The 13,385-nt window shown below is 41.5% G+C and overlaps 1 protein-coding gene across 1 annotated transcript; it reads left to right on the top strand.

The window, feature by feature from the left end:
• The first annotated feature begins 4,141 nt into the window (after positions 1 to 4,141).
• Positions 4,142 to 12,335, top strand: LOC118242355 (DELTA-sagatoxin-Srs1a-like). Its single transcript, XM_035533015.2, has 4 exons — positions 4,142 to 4,320; positions 4,668 to 4,753; positions 11,358 to 11,479; positions 11,633 to 12,335. The coding sequence occupies exons 2-4, from the start codon at positions 4,751 to 4,753 to the stop codon at positions 12,042 to 12,044; spliced, it is 537 nt and encodes a 178-aa protein (XP_035388908.1). The 5' UTR covers positions 4,142 to 4,320; positions 4,668 to 4,750; the 3' UTR covers positions 12,045 to 12,335.
• The last annotated feature ends 1,050 nt before the right edge of the window (positions 12,336 to 13,385 follow it).

Genomic DNA, 13,385 nt, shown 5'->3' on the forward strand with positions numbered 1-13,385 from the left:
GGTGTGGACGGAGCAGTCATGACGGTAGCCGATCTCACTGCCGCCATCTTCTTTTTCTTGCAAATCTTTCCACCAGGCCATCTGTTTGGGAATGGTATGGAATGGTTTTAATACCCTTAATGTCTAACAACTGATAGACTTGTTTAAAAAGTTCAAAAAGAAAATTTGTGCCCTGATTCGTAATAATCTTTCTTGGTACCCCAACTCAGGAAAATATCTGAACCAGAAAATTAACAAATCTGTCTTAGTTAATATTTACATTTACATTTACGGCATTTAGCAGACGCTCTTATCCAGAGTGACTTACAAAAGTGCTTTGTCATTTACTCATACAATATATCCAAGTACATTAGGTAAGAATCAAACATACCAATGAAAGTGAATACTGTAAAATACAGAAATTAATGCTGATACCCAAGGGGAAAAGCTTCCAGGTACTTTGTAAAATAATCACACTTCACTAATATATACCTATTACCACTTTTACATCTTTCTAATGGCCCCACCATATCCATACTTATTTTCTCAAATGGTGTTTCTGTCAGTGGTAGATTTTGCAACTGAGCATGTGCTACTCTTCTCCCTGACATCAACTGACATTCAATGCATGTCTTACAGAATTAATTTAATTTGTATGGCCAACTAAAATGACTAATGATCCTCACCAGTGTCTTATATTTGCCCAAATGTCCAGCCCGTGGATTTGATTGTGCAAATGTCTTGATCGTATGTCTGAGAGACTCCAGCACTGCTAAAGATTCTGCCTCACCCTTCACTTGATACAAGATGTCATTCCTCAAGACATATTTTTCATCATTTAGACTGCGTCCTTCCAGTATATACTAGGGCCTACACTGCCTGCCCATTAACAAGAATCTTAACCATATTCTCAGGGGTTTTTGCAGGTTGTGGCGTGCTTGGCCTTAGTGCATAACAGATAGCTGTATTGTTCCATTTCCTTGCTTGAAAGTACAGATTGGTGTGTACCTCCTCCTTAATAGATTTATCTGACTGCCGGTTATATGCATTAGCTTTATTCTGAATGTCACCGTGACCTTCACTACCCCCAACAGACTTAATTCTTGGCCCTTGGATCCATTGGCTGTAGCTATTGTCACAATGCTTCTTCGCACTGAGATGTAAACTTCCACCAGCCTGGTTGCCTCCTCTGCTGTTTCAGGATCGCGCCCTATAATCCACACTGCTATGTCACCATCCTCATGATCTGCTCTAGAATCAATAATTCTGATATTTGCTCTTTTTATGCCATGATGCCCCTGCCACTGGACTTTGGAAAAAACTAAAAATCCAAATAATTTGCATCACTACCACCTGTATTGTACTCTGTCTGATCCCCCCACTATCCTGTTACATTAAATGGTATCAGAAGTAGTTCTGTCATCCAAAGGGGTCCCATTGAATGAAGGGGTTCCGTTAAAGGATGTCGGGAGTGATCCTGCTAAATTGCTTTAGATGTGGACTCGCCATTAATGGCATTACAAGGAACATATGCTCTAACAGAAGATGACAAGGGTAAAAATGCCACCCAAGTCCAAACAAGACAAAGGAGGGGTAGAAAGACTGGAGTTGGAACAACTCCTGGCTGGAGTCATGCTCTTCAGAGGGTCAAGGGGTAGTTGCAATACAGGATGCCACACAAAATGAGGCCATATCTAGTCCAAAAATTCAGTGGAAGGTATCGTGAAAGTGCTGGTTCAAGTCTCGTGAAAGTGTTTGTTCAAGCCTCGTGAAAGTGTTTGTTCAAGCCTCGTGAAAGGAGCACCACCAGTTCCAGCAGCTGTAGGGAAAGTAGAAAATAGTATTCCAACACACAACAAACATGTTATTATGTCCTACACAGGCTATAGCAACTATCTCATTTGGATATATTAGTCTACATGAATGCTTGCTGTAGGAAAACTGTCTACTTTGAACATGTCTCAAAGGCTTGTTGGGATTAATTCCTTTACACTAAAATGCTTTAAATTCCTGTGGTAGTAATTTTATGTTACAATGCTTAGAAGGAGTTTTCATATCTAACATATACTTCTCCCTTTATATATATGTGTGTGTGTGTATCTGAGTTGAAAAACTAACTGTTGTGCAAGTAGGGTGAAGGCATACTTCTCCCTCTAAGCCTTGACTGGTCTCCTGTTGTGGAGCTTTGAGCAGATAAGCCGAGAGAACACTGTTGCTAGAAAAAGAGTTCAACAGATGAGGAAGACAACTTCTTTTATGGGGTTGTTTCTGCAACTGCTAAAGCCGTAGTGTGAGGGGAGACCAGTATAAAGGTGGGCTGAGAAAGAGGAGGGGTCGCCTCTCCTTTTCAGACCCTTGTGTGTGTATGTGTAATGAGACACCCTCAGACTGAGAAGTAATAAACTTTACTCTTTGCTTTACCCCAGCCTTGTAGTTGTTTGCATGCTGTAATAGTGACAGACTGTTTTCTGACCAGTTTAGTGAGATTTCCACCACACATCCAGGCAACCCAGATGGGACCCCGTGATTGAGGATGGCAGGGGAACCTCAGAGGCAAAAAAGTGATTTAGACATTTCTTACACAGTCTAATCAGAGGCGCAATGGGTAATAACAAGAGCAAACGAGAAAAAAATTCCCTTGGAAATGGAGTCAAAAGAAAATAACGATACCATCATCAATTGTATTGTTCATGTATAAAAATTATAGACAGGAATCGTTAGACCAGTTTGACCAATGGGAAAATAGGTGTAGCTTCCCAGACAAGGGCAGTTTTTCAATGAGACATTTGGAAATACTAAAGTGCAAGTTATCAGACTTAGATGAAAAAGGGAAAAAGAGTAAACTGGAAGGCCTATGAAATGTGGGTCACTGAGGCAAGGGCATAGGAGATGTGATCACAGCCAAATAAAAGATGAAATATTGACACTAGTTTGCAGTGTGCCAAGTCTATCACAGATGCAGACCTGGATGGATGACCCTGTCGAAATCCCAAACCCACTGCCTGACCAGACCATGGTAGCCATCATTCCCCACCAGGAGTCCCAGAACCAACACCACCTACATATGATGACATTGGCACAACCCTCATGTCCAACCGAACACGGCTGAAGACTGTGCTACAAAACCAACATCCTGATGACAATGATGACAGTAAACACGGCCAAGTAGATGGTTCTGGACATTCCCATGACACCTGTGCCAGTGGTTGAAGTGGCAGGACCAGACAGAGATGCAAACCTCGTCCATCGGCCTTGAACCGCATCGGACATAGAGGACATCATGGAACAGACATCCGATTCCAGAGAGGGGTGAGAAGTTTGCAGCCGAACTAAAGCAACTGTGTGAAGAGTTCCACCCCACGGCACACAAACTGAGATGAATACTGGGCAAGAAACTAGCAGTGGATGTCGGCAGAGTTCGAGTGGCCTCAGTGGAACGTCGACATGACAAAACCAGACTGGCATTCCCTGTGAGAATGGATATGGCCAAAAAAGCCATGTCTTTTCTGGGAATGTGCTCTTACTGCAGAGAATCTATCCCTGATTACACAATCCTCAAGGCACCCCTAAGTGCAATAGCACATGGGAAGGGTGCACAGGCCCACAGCGTGTTTAGTTGGACAACCAGAAGCAGAAAGGGCATTTGAAAATTTGAAAAGAGCTCCTCAAACCAACCCAACTCTGGGCATTTCAGATACTGATAGGCCATTTACAAACAGCTGATGAAAAGAATACCTGCATGACCTCTGTGTTACTGCAGGACCATGGTAGTAAGTCCTCCCTGTTACTGCAAGACATGGTGGGAAGATGAGACCTGCGGGTTATTTCTCAGCAAAACCTGACCCTGTGGCTCAGGGACTTCCCCTTTGTCTCAAGGCAGTAGCAGCTCTGGAAAAAGCTGTGACAGCCTCACATGACATTGTGGGTTACTGTAGATTGAATTTGTTAGTTCCCCATGTAGTTGCACAGTTGCTGCTAGAACAGAAACCATCACACATGACTGCAGCCAGATGGCTTTGATATCACACAGTTTTATTAGAAATGCCAAATGTAAACTTGAAACGATGAACAGTGCTTAGCCTCACCTCTCTTCTTCCCACAAAATCAGATAGCAAACCACATGATTGTCTAGAAGTTGTGAATGAACTTTGCTCACCTAGGTTGCACATGCCCGATTTGTGGACGGATCTGCATTCAGTGAAGCTGAGTCAGGCAAGACCTACGTGGGGTTTGCAGTAGTGAATCAAATCGAAACTCTCCTGGCGGATTCATTGCCAGGACATTTACCAGCACAAGCAGCAGAGCCAGTGGCGTTGACTGAGGCATGCAAAACAGTGGAAGGTAAGACAGTGACAATCTCCACAGACAGTAGACATGCTTTGGGGATAGTCTGCGAATTTGGTAAGCTGTGGAAACACAGAGAATTTTTAACCTCATCAGGTAAGTCCATTCCACACCATAACCTGATTGTGGCCTTCCTGAATGCAATCCTGCTCCCCTCAAAGGTGGCAGTGTGCAAATGTGACACTCAGAGAACTCACATGTTGCACCGCGATCCAGACTCTCTAGAGAATGAAAAAGCAGATGCTGCAGCCCGAGCCAGGCACAGAAACCCACCACAAGTTCTTAAATTCTACGCAAAACTAACACTTCCCCTTCTCATGAAACTAACACTCTTATCCCAACAGCCAAGCTCACAGAGCCTTCTACCAGAGGAGAAAGCTGTTTGGAAAAAGGCAGGCGCACACACAAAAGAAGGGGTACGACCCCAATGGTAAGCCTTACCTGCCAAAAAGAATGTTCCTATAATATGCTAGATTGACCCATGGCAAGGACTATGTGTCAAAAGGAGGAACATACAATAGCATAGCACATTAATGATTACTCATTAACCATTAATTACTTCTAAGTTTCATCCTAAAACCTATACAAATATAAGGGAATCAAATCTACAAACAGTGCGGTACCAACTAGAAAGTACAAGGACGATAGACAATAGTCCTTTCAGTAGTTTATTTAGGAACAAGAAGAAGTAACAACAGTAAACATGTAATCATGTTTTAAATGTCACTATACTTGATGTTATTATACTAGATTTTCTCTGAATAAGTCCAGTTGCTCTGAACATAACTAATATATTTATGCAATAGAAATATATAGTTCAATAAAACTGCAGCTGGAATTTGCTTTTGGCTCGGACATAACTTACTTCATTGTGATGTTTTTGTGTTTGCATGAAACAAATTACACATAATGAGAATATTTACATTTGTTGAAATATCCAATCCTCTCGTCTGTGGGGACGCTGTCAGCAATCCCGCCTCTAGCCACCAGAGGTCCTCATCTCCAGAGTAGTAGCCCAGTTGCCACAAAGGTTACAGCCTTTGTACTCTCCTGTTCCTGATTACCTATTCATCAGCTTCCCTGCTTACTCTCCAGTGGCTTCACTCTTTGCGAAGTATCGCCAGCTCTTATAGTCTAGGTATCATTCCGTATTTATTGCCCAGTATTATCTTTTTACTTGGACTCTTCCTGTATTTTCTTACCATTTCTTACTTTTCTCCGTGCCTTCTCTGGTTTTTGTCTCTGCACTTTACCTAGTCCCCTTTTTGCGCGTCTGTTCTTATTCAAAACTTCACCTGCACATGGATGCGTCTCACCTCGCTGAGCCTCATTTCTTATACTGCGCCATTACAGCCTACCTGCGCGTGTGCTGCACGCGTGACTAATGTCTCAGTCACCTTTATGATTTGGGTACTAAAATTTAGATTTTACACAGAAACGTAACGCAAGTAACTGTAACACTGAGTGGGTGGCGGTAGTCAGTAATTACTAGCTTTTGAACAGTCCAGAATCGAAGAACCGGGAAGCAATGAAACCTGAACACTTACCAAAACTAGAAACGAAAGTGAAACCAAGAACATGAACCATTGCCCTGACAGCAGAGACAGGAGAACGCGGTATAAATACACAGACCAACCAGGTGAAACGAGACCAATATTACATTCAAAACCCAGCGGAGAAAGAAAGAAACAAAACCACTGTGGGACCCGCGATGTCGAAGGAGGAAACCGTGACAGTAATGTCGGGTTTATTGAGTTAGTAACTGTGATGTGATTACAAGGATTTAAATTGTAATACCTTACATTACTTCATCGGAGGAAAAGGTAGTCGCATTACTGTTGGGTGTTACCCCAACACTGGTCTAGGTTTATTATTAGTGAAGTGAGTGGGTGGGCCCTGTGTGAAACCCTACTGGTTTGGCACAGGGTATTTGACATCTTATCCTGTGCATAATTATATGTCTAAATGATACATTGCTTGTACATTAAGTAATATATAATCCATATTAAATAAGTCATAGGCTCAGTCCAACTGTATTGCAACTTTTGGAAGCAATTGAAAAGTTTTAACTGAGAAGAACAATCACTGGGAAAAAAAATAGATATTGCTCCTTTAAATGTTTTAAATGTTTACCTGAATTAATAGTTAATAATTAATTAGCTAATTAGCTAATGAACAAATCACATTCAATTTCCAAAGCTAAAGGCTTTGCGGCTACTTCTGTAGAGGCAGAAGGAACAGACACACCTTCCTCTAATATCTCAGATTCACCTTTTAGTGAAGTTGCACCACAAACCAGAACCAGAGTGAGTAGAACTGTGAAGCTGGTAAACAGGTTCATGCAGAAACTGGCACAATAGAACTCAGTTCACAGCTTTGATTTATATTGTTATGAGTAACACAGTTAGTAACGTTAAAATCTGGTAATGAAGAGTCCATGTTTATTTGCACACACAGAGCAACTTTGGATCAGTTTTTCTTAGCATGAAAAAATGTGGACTGGACTGTGATCAAACTTGAAAAGCAGAGAGGTGAAGTAGAGGATGGGTGTGTTGGATATGTCACATCTTCACCTTGGTGCTTGTTCTCAAAGAGACACAAAGCACAGAAAATGGTCACAGAGACATTCAGAAAATTATAGAAGAACAAACTAAATATAAAACTAAATCAAAAACAATCACAAATGAAACAAGTGTATAAGATATATAGGAGGGGTGCATGAATCCCTTCAGTTCCCTTTTGATTCTCCCTAATCACAAAGCAAGCTTGGTCAGCCTGCGCCATTTACATGCAGGAGTGCCGACCAGACAAACCTGGCCTTTGACAGACAACTATGCAGACAGATGTCTAGATGGTCAAACCTTCATTCAGCATACCATGCTAGGATAAATTACGCAAAAATGTCTGATAATGTTACGAGTACTGACTCAAAACAAACAGCAAATCATTAGTTTAAATGGATCCCATAAGTCCTTTCAACGATCATGGAGCCCAGTCCTGTGAGTCAGTCCTGTAATGAAAAGAAGTCATTAGGGTGTCACTAGGGTTGAAAACATGATCATCATTTTGTGTGGTGACAGAGTGACTGTGATGTTGCCAAGACCAAGTGTTGTTTCGTTATTGAGTTGGTCGACCTGTTTTGATAAAGTACAAACTCGATCAGAGATTGCATGACACCACAGAAAGGTCCCAACCTCCAGGACAAGTCTGTCGGCATTTATAGTTTGTAACACAAGGAATACATTGTATGCTGTCATGTGGCATGCGCTTGCAGTCTCACGTAGATGGCAAGGATGCAGAAGATGAGTATGATTAGTCTCTTGATAGTTTACTTGATAGTTATCATGGTTTTAGTTTGTTGATCTTGTAGTCTAGACTCTCAGGCAAAAGGCTATGTCCAGGCATCTGGATCCTCATTTTGTGTCTGTTAAAAGGGACTGAGTAGCAGTAAGAGAGAGAATGACATAGAGAAATGAATGTGAACTTGTCATTTTTGCTGCCATGTTAGCGAACCTGTTTCCTTGTGCCCCAATTGAATCACTGTTAGTGAGTGCTTTGATTTTCACAATAGCTAGTTCATAGAAGAACCTGCACTAACTCAATGTTCTTAAGTGGGGTTTCAGCAACTGTCAAACACCATCTGTGATGCCACAGGTGTCCGCAATCACGCACAACCCCAAACACATAGCGAGAGTTAGTGGGCACATTTGTTTTAGCATCATTAGCCTCCGATTTACTGTTGCATCCAGACTTTTCTGAGGGAAAACAGTTATCAGAGGCTTCTCTGTATAGAGCAGCCAAATCTGGATACAGTCCAGTTTGAGCCAGCGGATTTTCATGACAATTTCTCATTCACAATCAGTGAGTTTCTGTTTAGACTCATTTAATGACCTCTGCATCCTCTCATATTTTCTCTGAGCATTTGAAGCAGATGTTTCATGCATTAGAAACTCTTTGATTAGGCTAGCAAATTGCTTGGCCAATTCAGAAATTTGCTCTACCAGACTAGCATTTTGCTGCTCTTGTTGTGAGGACTTGGACTCCATATAAAACTTAATAAAACATAAGCATTCTTCAAAAACGTTTTGTTTGACTGCATACCCCAAAGCCTATTCACTCTTATCTACAGTCCATGTTCTATCAGTGTGAAAACCTGTTCATGGATGTGTTTCATCACAACCCTCGCCTCTGAAATTGAACTGAAAATCAGTCCACTCAATTAACTAAAGTGCTGGTTCAGTAGTTAGGAACTTTCCAGGAAACCCGTCCATTAGTCCTGGTGAGGTAAGAGGACCACAAACAGCTGCAGTACCATGGTCTTCTCTCACCTCTTGACTTTGGGGCCTTCTTTCAAAGAGGCACAAGGCACAGAAAATACATTTGTACTATTTATCTGACACTTTTAGCCAAAGCAACTTATAATTCTGACTGAACACAACTTGCATAATTGAGGGTTAAGGTCTTGCTCAGTCATTAATGGACCACTGTGGACCACTTTTGGGACCCAGTAGTGGCCACTTGAACCAGCACCTTAACCTCTAAGCTACCACTGCCCAGCTCTCTGATTGGTGGCTAGTGTAGGGATGTTTTTGAGGGACCAGGACCACTGAGTTGGGTCAGATTGAGTTTGAGTTCTGATGCTGGAAATCCCCTGAAAGTGGTTATATGCTATTAATTAATGACTGACAATTTTTCTGAGTTACTTGTGTTTAAGTAGCATACGCCCGAGATCACAACGTAATATGTTGTTTTCTCTATCTCAAGATAATACAAGTGATTGTCTATAGATAAAAATATATTTTCTTGTGATCTCAACATAGCAAAATGGTTTTCTAGAGAGAACCTTTTTCCAAATTATTTTCTAAATGCCAAGGGAATACATAATTTAGCACAGGCTACATGCTTTAGTCTGCTTCATGGATGAGCACATCTGGTTTTACTCACAACCAATCGCTCCCACACACAGACTCTCAGTAAACGGGAATTGTCGCCCTCACATCAGTCGTGATGAAGTGCTTTGAAAAGCTAGTCAGAGACTTCATCACATCTTCACTGCCAGCCTCCATGGACCCACTGCAATTTGCATACCGCCACAACCGCTCCACTGACGATGCAATTGCACATCTGCACCAAACTACACTGACTCACCTGGACGAAGGGAGGGGAAATTATGTTAAAATGCTATTTGTCGACTACAGTTCAGCATTTAACACTATCATCCCCTCCCTACTCACTACTAAGTTGGGAGATCTAGGACTGCATACATCCCTGTGTGACTGGATCTCCAACTTCCTAACAGACAGACCACAATCAGTACGGGTGGGCAACTGCGCCTCATCCACCCTCACCCTCAGCACTGGAGCTCCTCAGGGTTGTGTCCTAAGCCCCCTGCTCTACTCACTGCACACCTACAACTGCACAGCCACTTCCAGCTCCACCATCATTGTCAAGTTTGCTGACGACACCGTTGTCGTGGGTCTGATCTCGGACAACGACGAGAGGACCTACCTGGAGGAGATTAAACACCTGGAAAACTGGTGCCAGGAAAATAATCTCCTCCTAAACGTCAGTAAGACAAAGGAGCTGATCGTGGATTGCAGCAAGAAGCAGGTGCGGCACTACCAACCTGTGAGGATCAGTGGAACCACGGTGGAGAGAGTAGATAGTTTCAGGTACCTTGGAGTTCACATCTCGCAGGACCTGTCCTGGTCCCGCCATACCAACTCCCTGGCAAAGAAGGCTCGTCAGCGTCTTTACCACCTCAGACGCCTAAGGGACTTCAGACTGCCCTCCAAAGTACTGCGGAACTTCTACACCTGCACTATCGAGAGCATCCTCACGGGGAACATCACAGTCTGGTTTGGGAATAGCACCAGGCAGGACAGACAAGCACTCCAAAGGGTAGTGCGTTCAGCAGAGCGCATCACTCACTCGGAACTTCCTGACCTGCAGACCATCTACTACAAGCGGTGCCAGACCAAGGCCAGGAGGATTGTGAAGGACCCCACCCATCCCAACAATAGACTCTTCACTCTGTTGAGGTCAGGGAGGCGCTTCCGCTCCCTGAAGACCAAGACAGAGAGGCTGAAGAGGAGCTTCTTCCCACAGGCCATTCGGGCCCTGAATCAGGGAAACTGATAAACTGTGGGGACCACCACCACCATGTAACATGACTGTATATCTGTACATCTGTATATATAGATTTATACTCAATTACCCTGTTACACAACAACAACTGTAGATATGTTATTATATAAAATGGATCTGTACATTCTGTAGATTGTGTACATATATACCCAACCATATACATTGTACATTGTGTATATAATCATAATATACATATATTGTACATACATTGTTAATATATTTTTGTACATACATAGAGTATATATATTTATCTTGCATATATACATTTTTCTCTATGCACCCCTGTTTCCTTTCCTCAGTTTGGACAGAGCACTCTCCACCATTTCACTGCACGTTATACTGTGTATGACTATGTATGTGACGAATAAACCGAACTTGAACTTGAACTTGAACTTGAATTTAAACACAGAACAAACTTGAACACACCATTGCTGATACTTTCTCATTGCTTAACAGTTTAATTTTAGAACCTCTTTGTTGATTTTCGATTTTGTGTGTGACCTTCTCTTTTGAGGTTATGGGATATAGCGATTGAAAAGGTGTCAAAACTTGATCAATTACAAGTATTTGTTTCACACAGTACTTATCAGTCAGAGCAAACTATTAGGCCGTATTAAACGCCATGCTATCGCTGTCGTTGAAATGTGACCGTGATTAAAATGATTCATTCTGTTTCTGTATGAGAGTTTACACCAGCAGATGATATTGTCTGACTCCACAGCCCAACACCAACAGTCTGTTCCTTTACCAAAACTTTAGATACAGTCAGTGGTTCTGTGGGTCATTATGTATGTAGGACAAATATTTTATTTCTCACTTCATCATGTGTTTCATCACATCTACTGTTACCTAACTGACATTATTTTTTCCCCCCTGATATGCAACAGATAATGGCTGCACCTCTGGCTGGCACCAGCATTGAACAAATTTCCTCCATTATAAACACAGGAAGAAATGTCAGCATTCAAATTAACAATCAAAGTGCAATTTATACCTTAAAACACCCAAGGCAAGTATCAATGAAGTTTGGAAACACTAATTAAATCCCAGTGTAGTGAACTGTTAAGAAACACTGGTTAGTGAAAGGGATAAAGCTCTACCACACTATTGTGAAAGAATAACTCATGCAGGGTTAATTCTTTATTTACTTATTAATTTTTAGGGTCTTCACCTCCAGTGGATATCCTCTCAGTCCTCCACCACCAACAATTGCAAGAAACAGCAGCGGAGCATGCACCTTTACCAAAACCTCAAGTTCATTCCGGGGTTCTGTGGGGGTCCTGACTTACCAAATCCTCGACATTGAGGCGCACACTCCTGGAAAACTCGTTATAATGTTCTCTGTACCTTTTGACTATAATATGTATGAAAACTGGTTTGCTCTTGGCATTTTTGAAGAAAATATAACATGTGATCAGGATCTATTCCGACAAATGTATTATGAGAAGGGCTCATTTACCCGAAGCAAGGGTACAGGGACTGAGATCAGTTATTCCCAAAAAAACATGCGAGTGAACGGAACGATGTCTCCTGCAGGCAAATGTGTTATGAAGGTTGAATTTGAGGACCAGTAGTCTAGCGATCTTTTATCAAAACCTAAGAGACAAACAGACTGTTGATGTCCCTTCAACTTTGCATATACTCAAGGAAATTAAATTATATTTTGTATGTTAAATTCTATTTTTGTAACTGTTAAACTAATATGTTAACAAACTTGCCTAATATGTTACCATAACATTGAATTTTTGTAATATATTTTCTACTTTTACTTCATGTATGTTAGGCAAATGTATGTTACTTTTTATTTAATTTTCCATCAAACTCTTATTCCATTTACTTAAATAAATTGCAACCACTCCTTAGTGGGTAAGAAATGTTGTAAATAGAGGTAAAGTGTGTTTTCAAAATATTCTGTTCCAATGTATGTGTTTATATTAAAGTTATTTTTTCATCTGAAACTATTAGTCAGATTATTAATGGATTTATAGTCTACACATCATAGGCACATGTGCTTTGAAAAGTGCTGAGGACAGAGATCTGGACCAGGTGTTGCATTCAGTTGTTGCACCTCAAATTCCTGAGTGCTGGGATTGAAAGGGAGAGTGATCATGAGGCATACGCATATGCTGAGAAGAGCAGGATTTTTTAAGTGCAAATCCACAGGGTTGTTAGTTCAGTCCAGGGTCCATGAGCCAGTGCACAGAGTCCAGGAATCTATCTTACACAAACAAACTAAAGCACACGATGACAAAAAGGGGAAGAAAGCTATAACAATTACACAAGCAACAATAAGAACAAATAACAAAGACTAGCGAATACAGACAGGCAGAAAAAACACAATGTCACGATCCGTCCCTCCCAGGTTCTGTGTTTCCCTGGCTTGTGTTTTTTTTCTTCCGTTCCATGGTTTCGTTTTCTCCTCCCCTCATTTGATTTTGCACACCTGTCCCTTGTTTCTAGTGTTAAGTTCATGTATTTAAACCCTGTCTGGATCCCAGTGTTTTTGCTGTGCATTTGAATGTGTTTAGTTCATTGCGTTCATGTTTATTCTAATGGTTGTTTCTTCGTACTCCGTGCCTTTGTTTCCTAGTCTATGTTATGCTCCCCTGTTTGCTTCCGTGTGTTTAGTTCTAGCCTTTGTTTGTGTTTAGTTACTCGTGTATCCTAGCCCTTGTCCTGTTTAATCATCTATCCCCGTGCTCTACATGTTGGCTCTTCAACCCTGGACTGCCTTAATGACTCTGATTCTGGATTTGCTCCAATTAAATCTCGCTCTTCTTTGCACATGCGTCTGCCTCCCTACCGCTCAACGTTACACACAGTGCTTGGAATACAAACAGCTAGGAATAACATACAGAGTCTAGTATTTAACAACAACCAGCAAACTAACAGAGAACAACACAGGGTTTAAATAC

This window comes from Electrophorus electricus, chromosome 10, assembly GCF_041902795.1.
Source record: "Electrophorus electricus isolate QZ-2024a chromosome 10, ASM4190279v1, whole genome shotgun sequence".
Classification (NCBI taxonomy): domain Eukaryota; kingdom Metazoa; phylum Chordata; class Actinopteri; order Gymnotiformes; family Gymnotidae; genus Electrophorus; species Electrophorus electricus.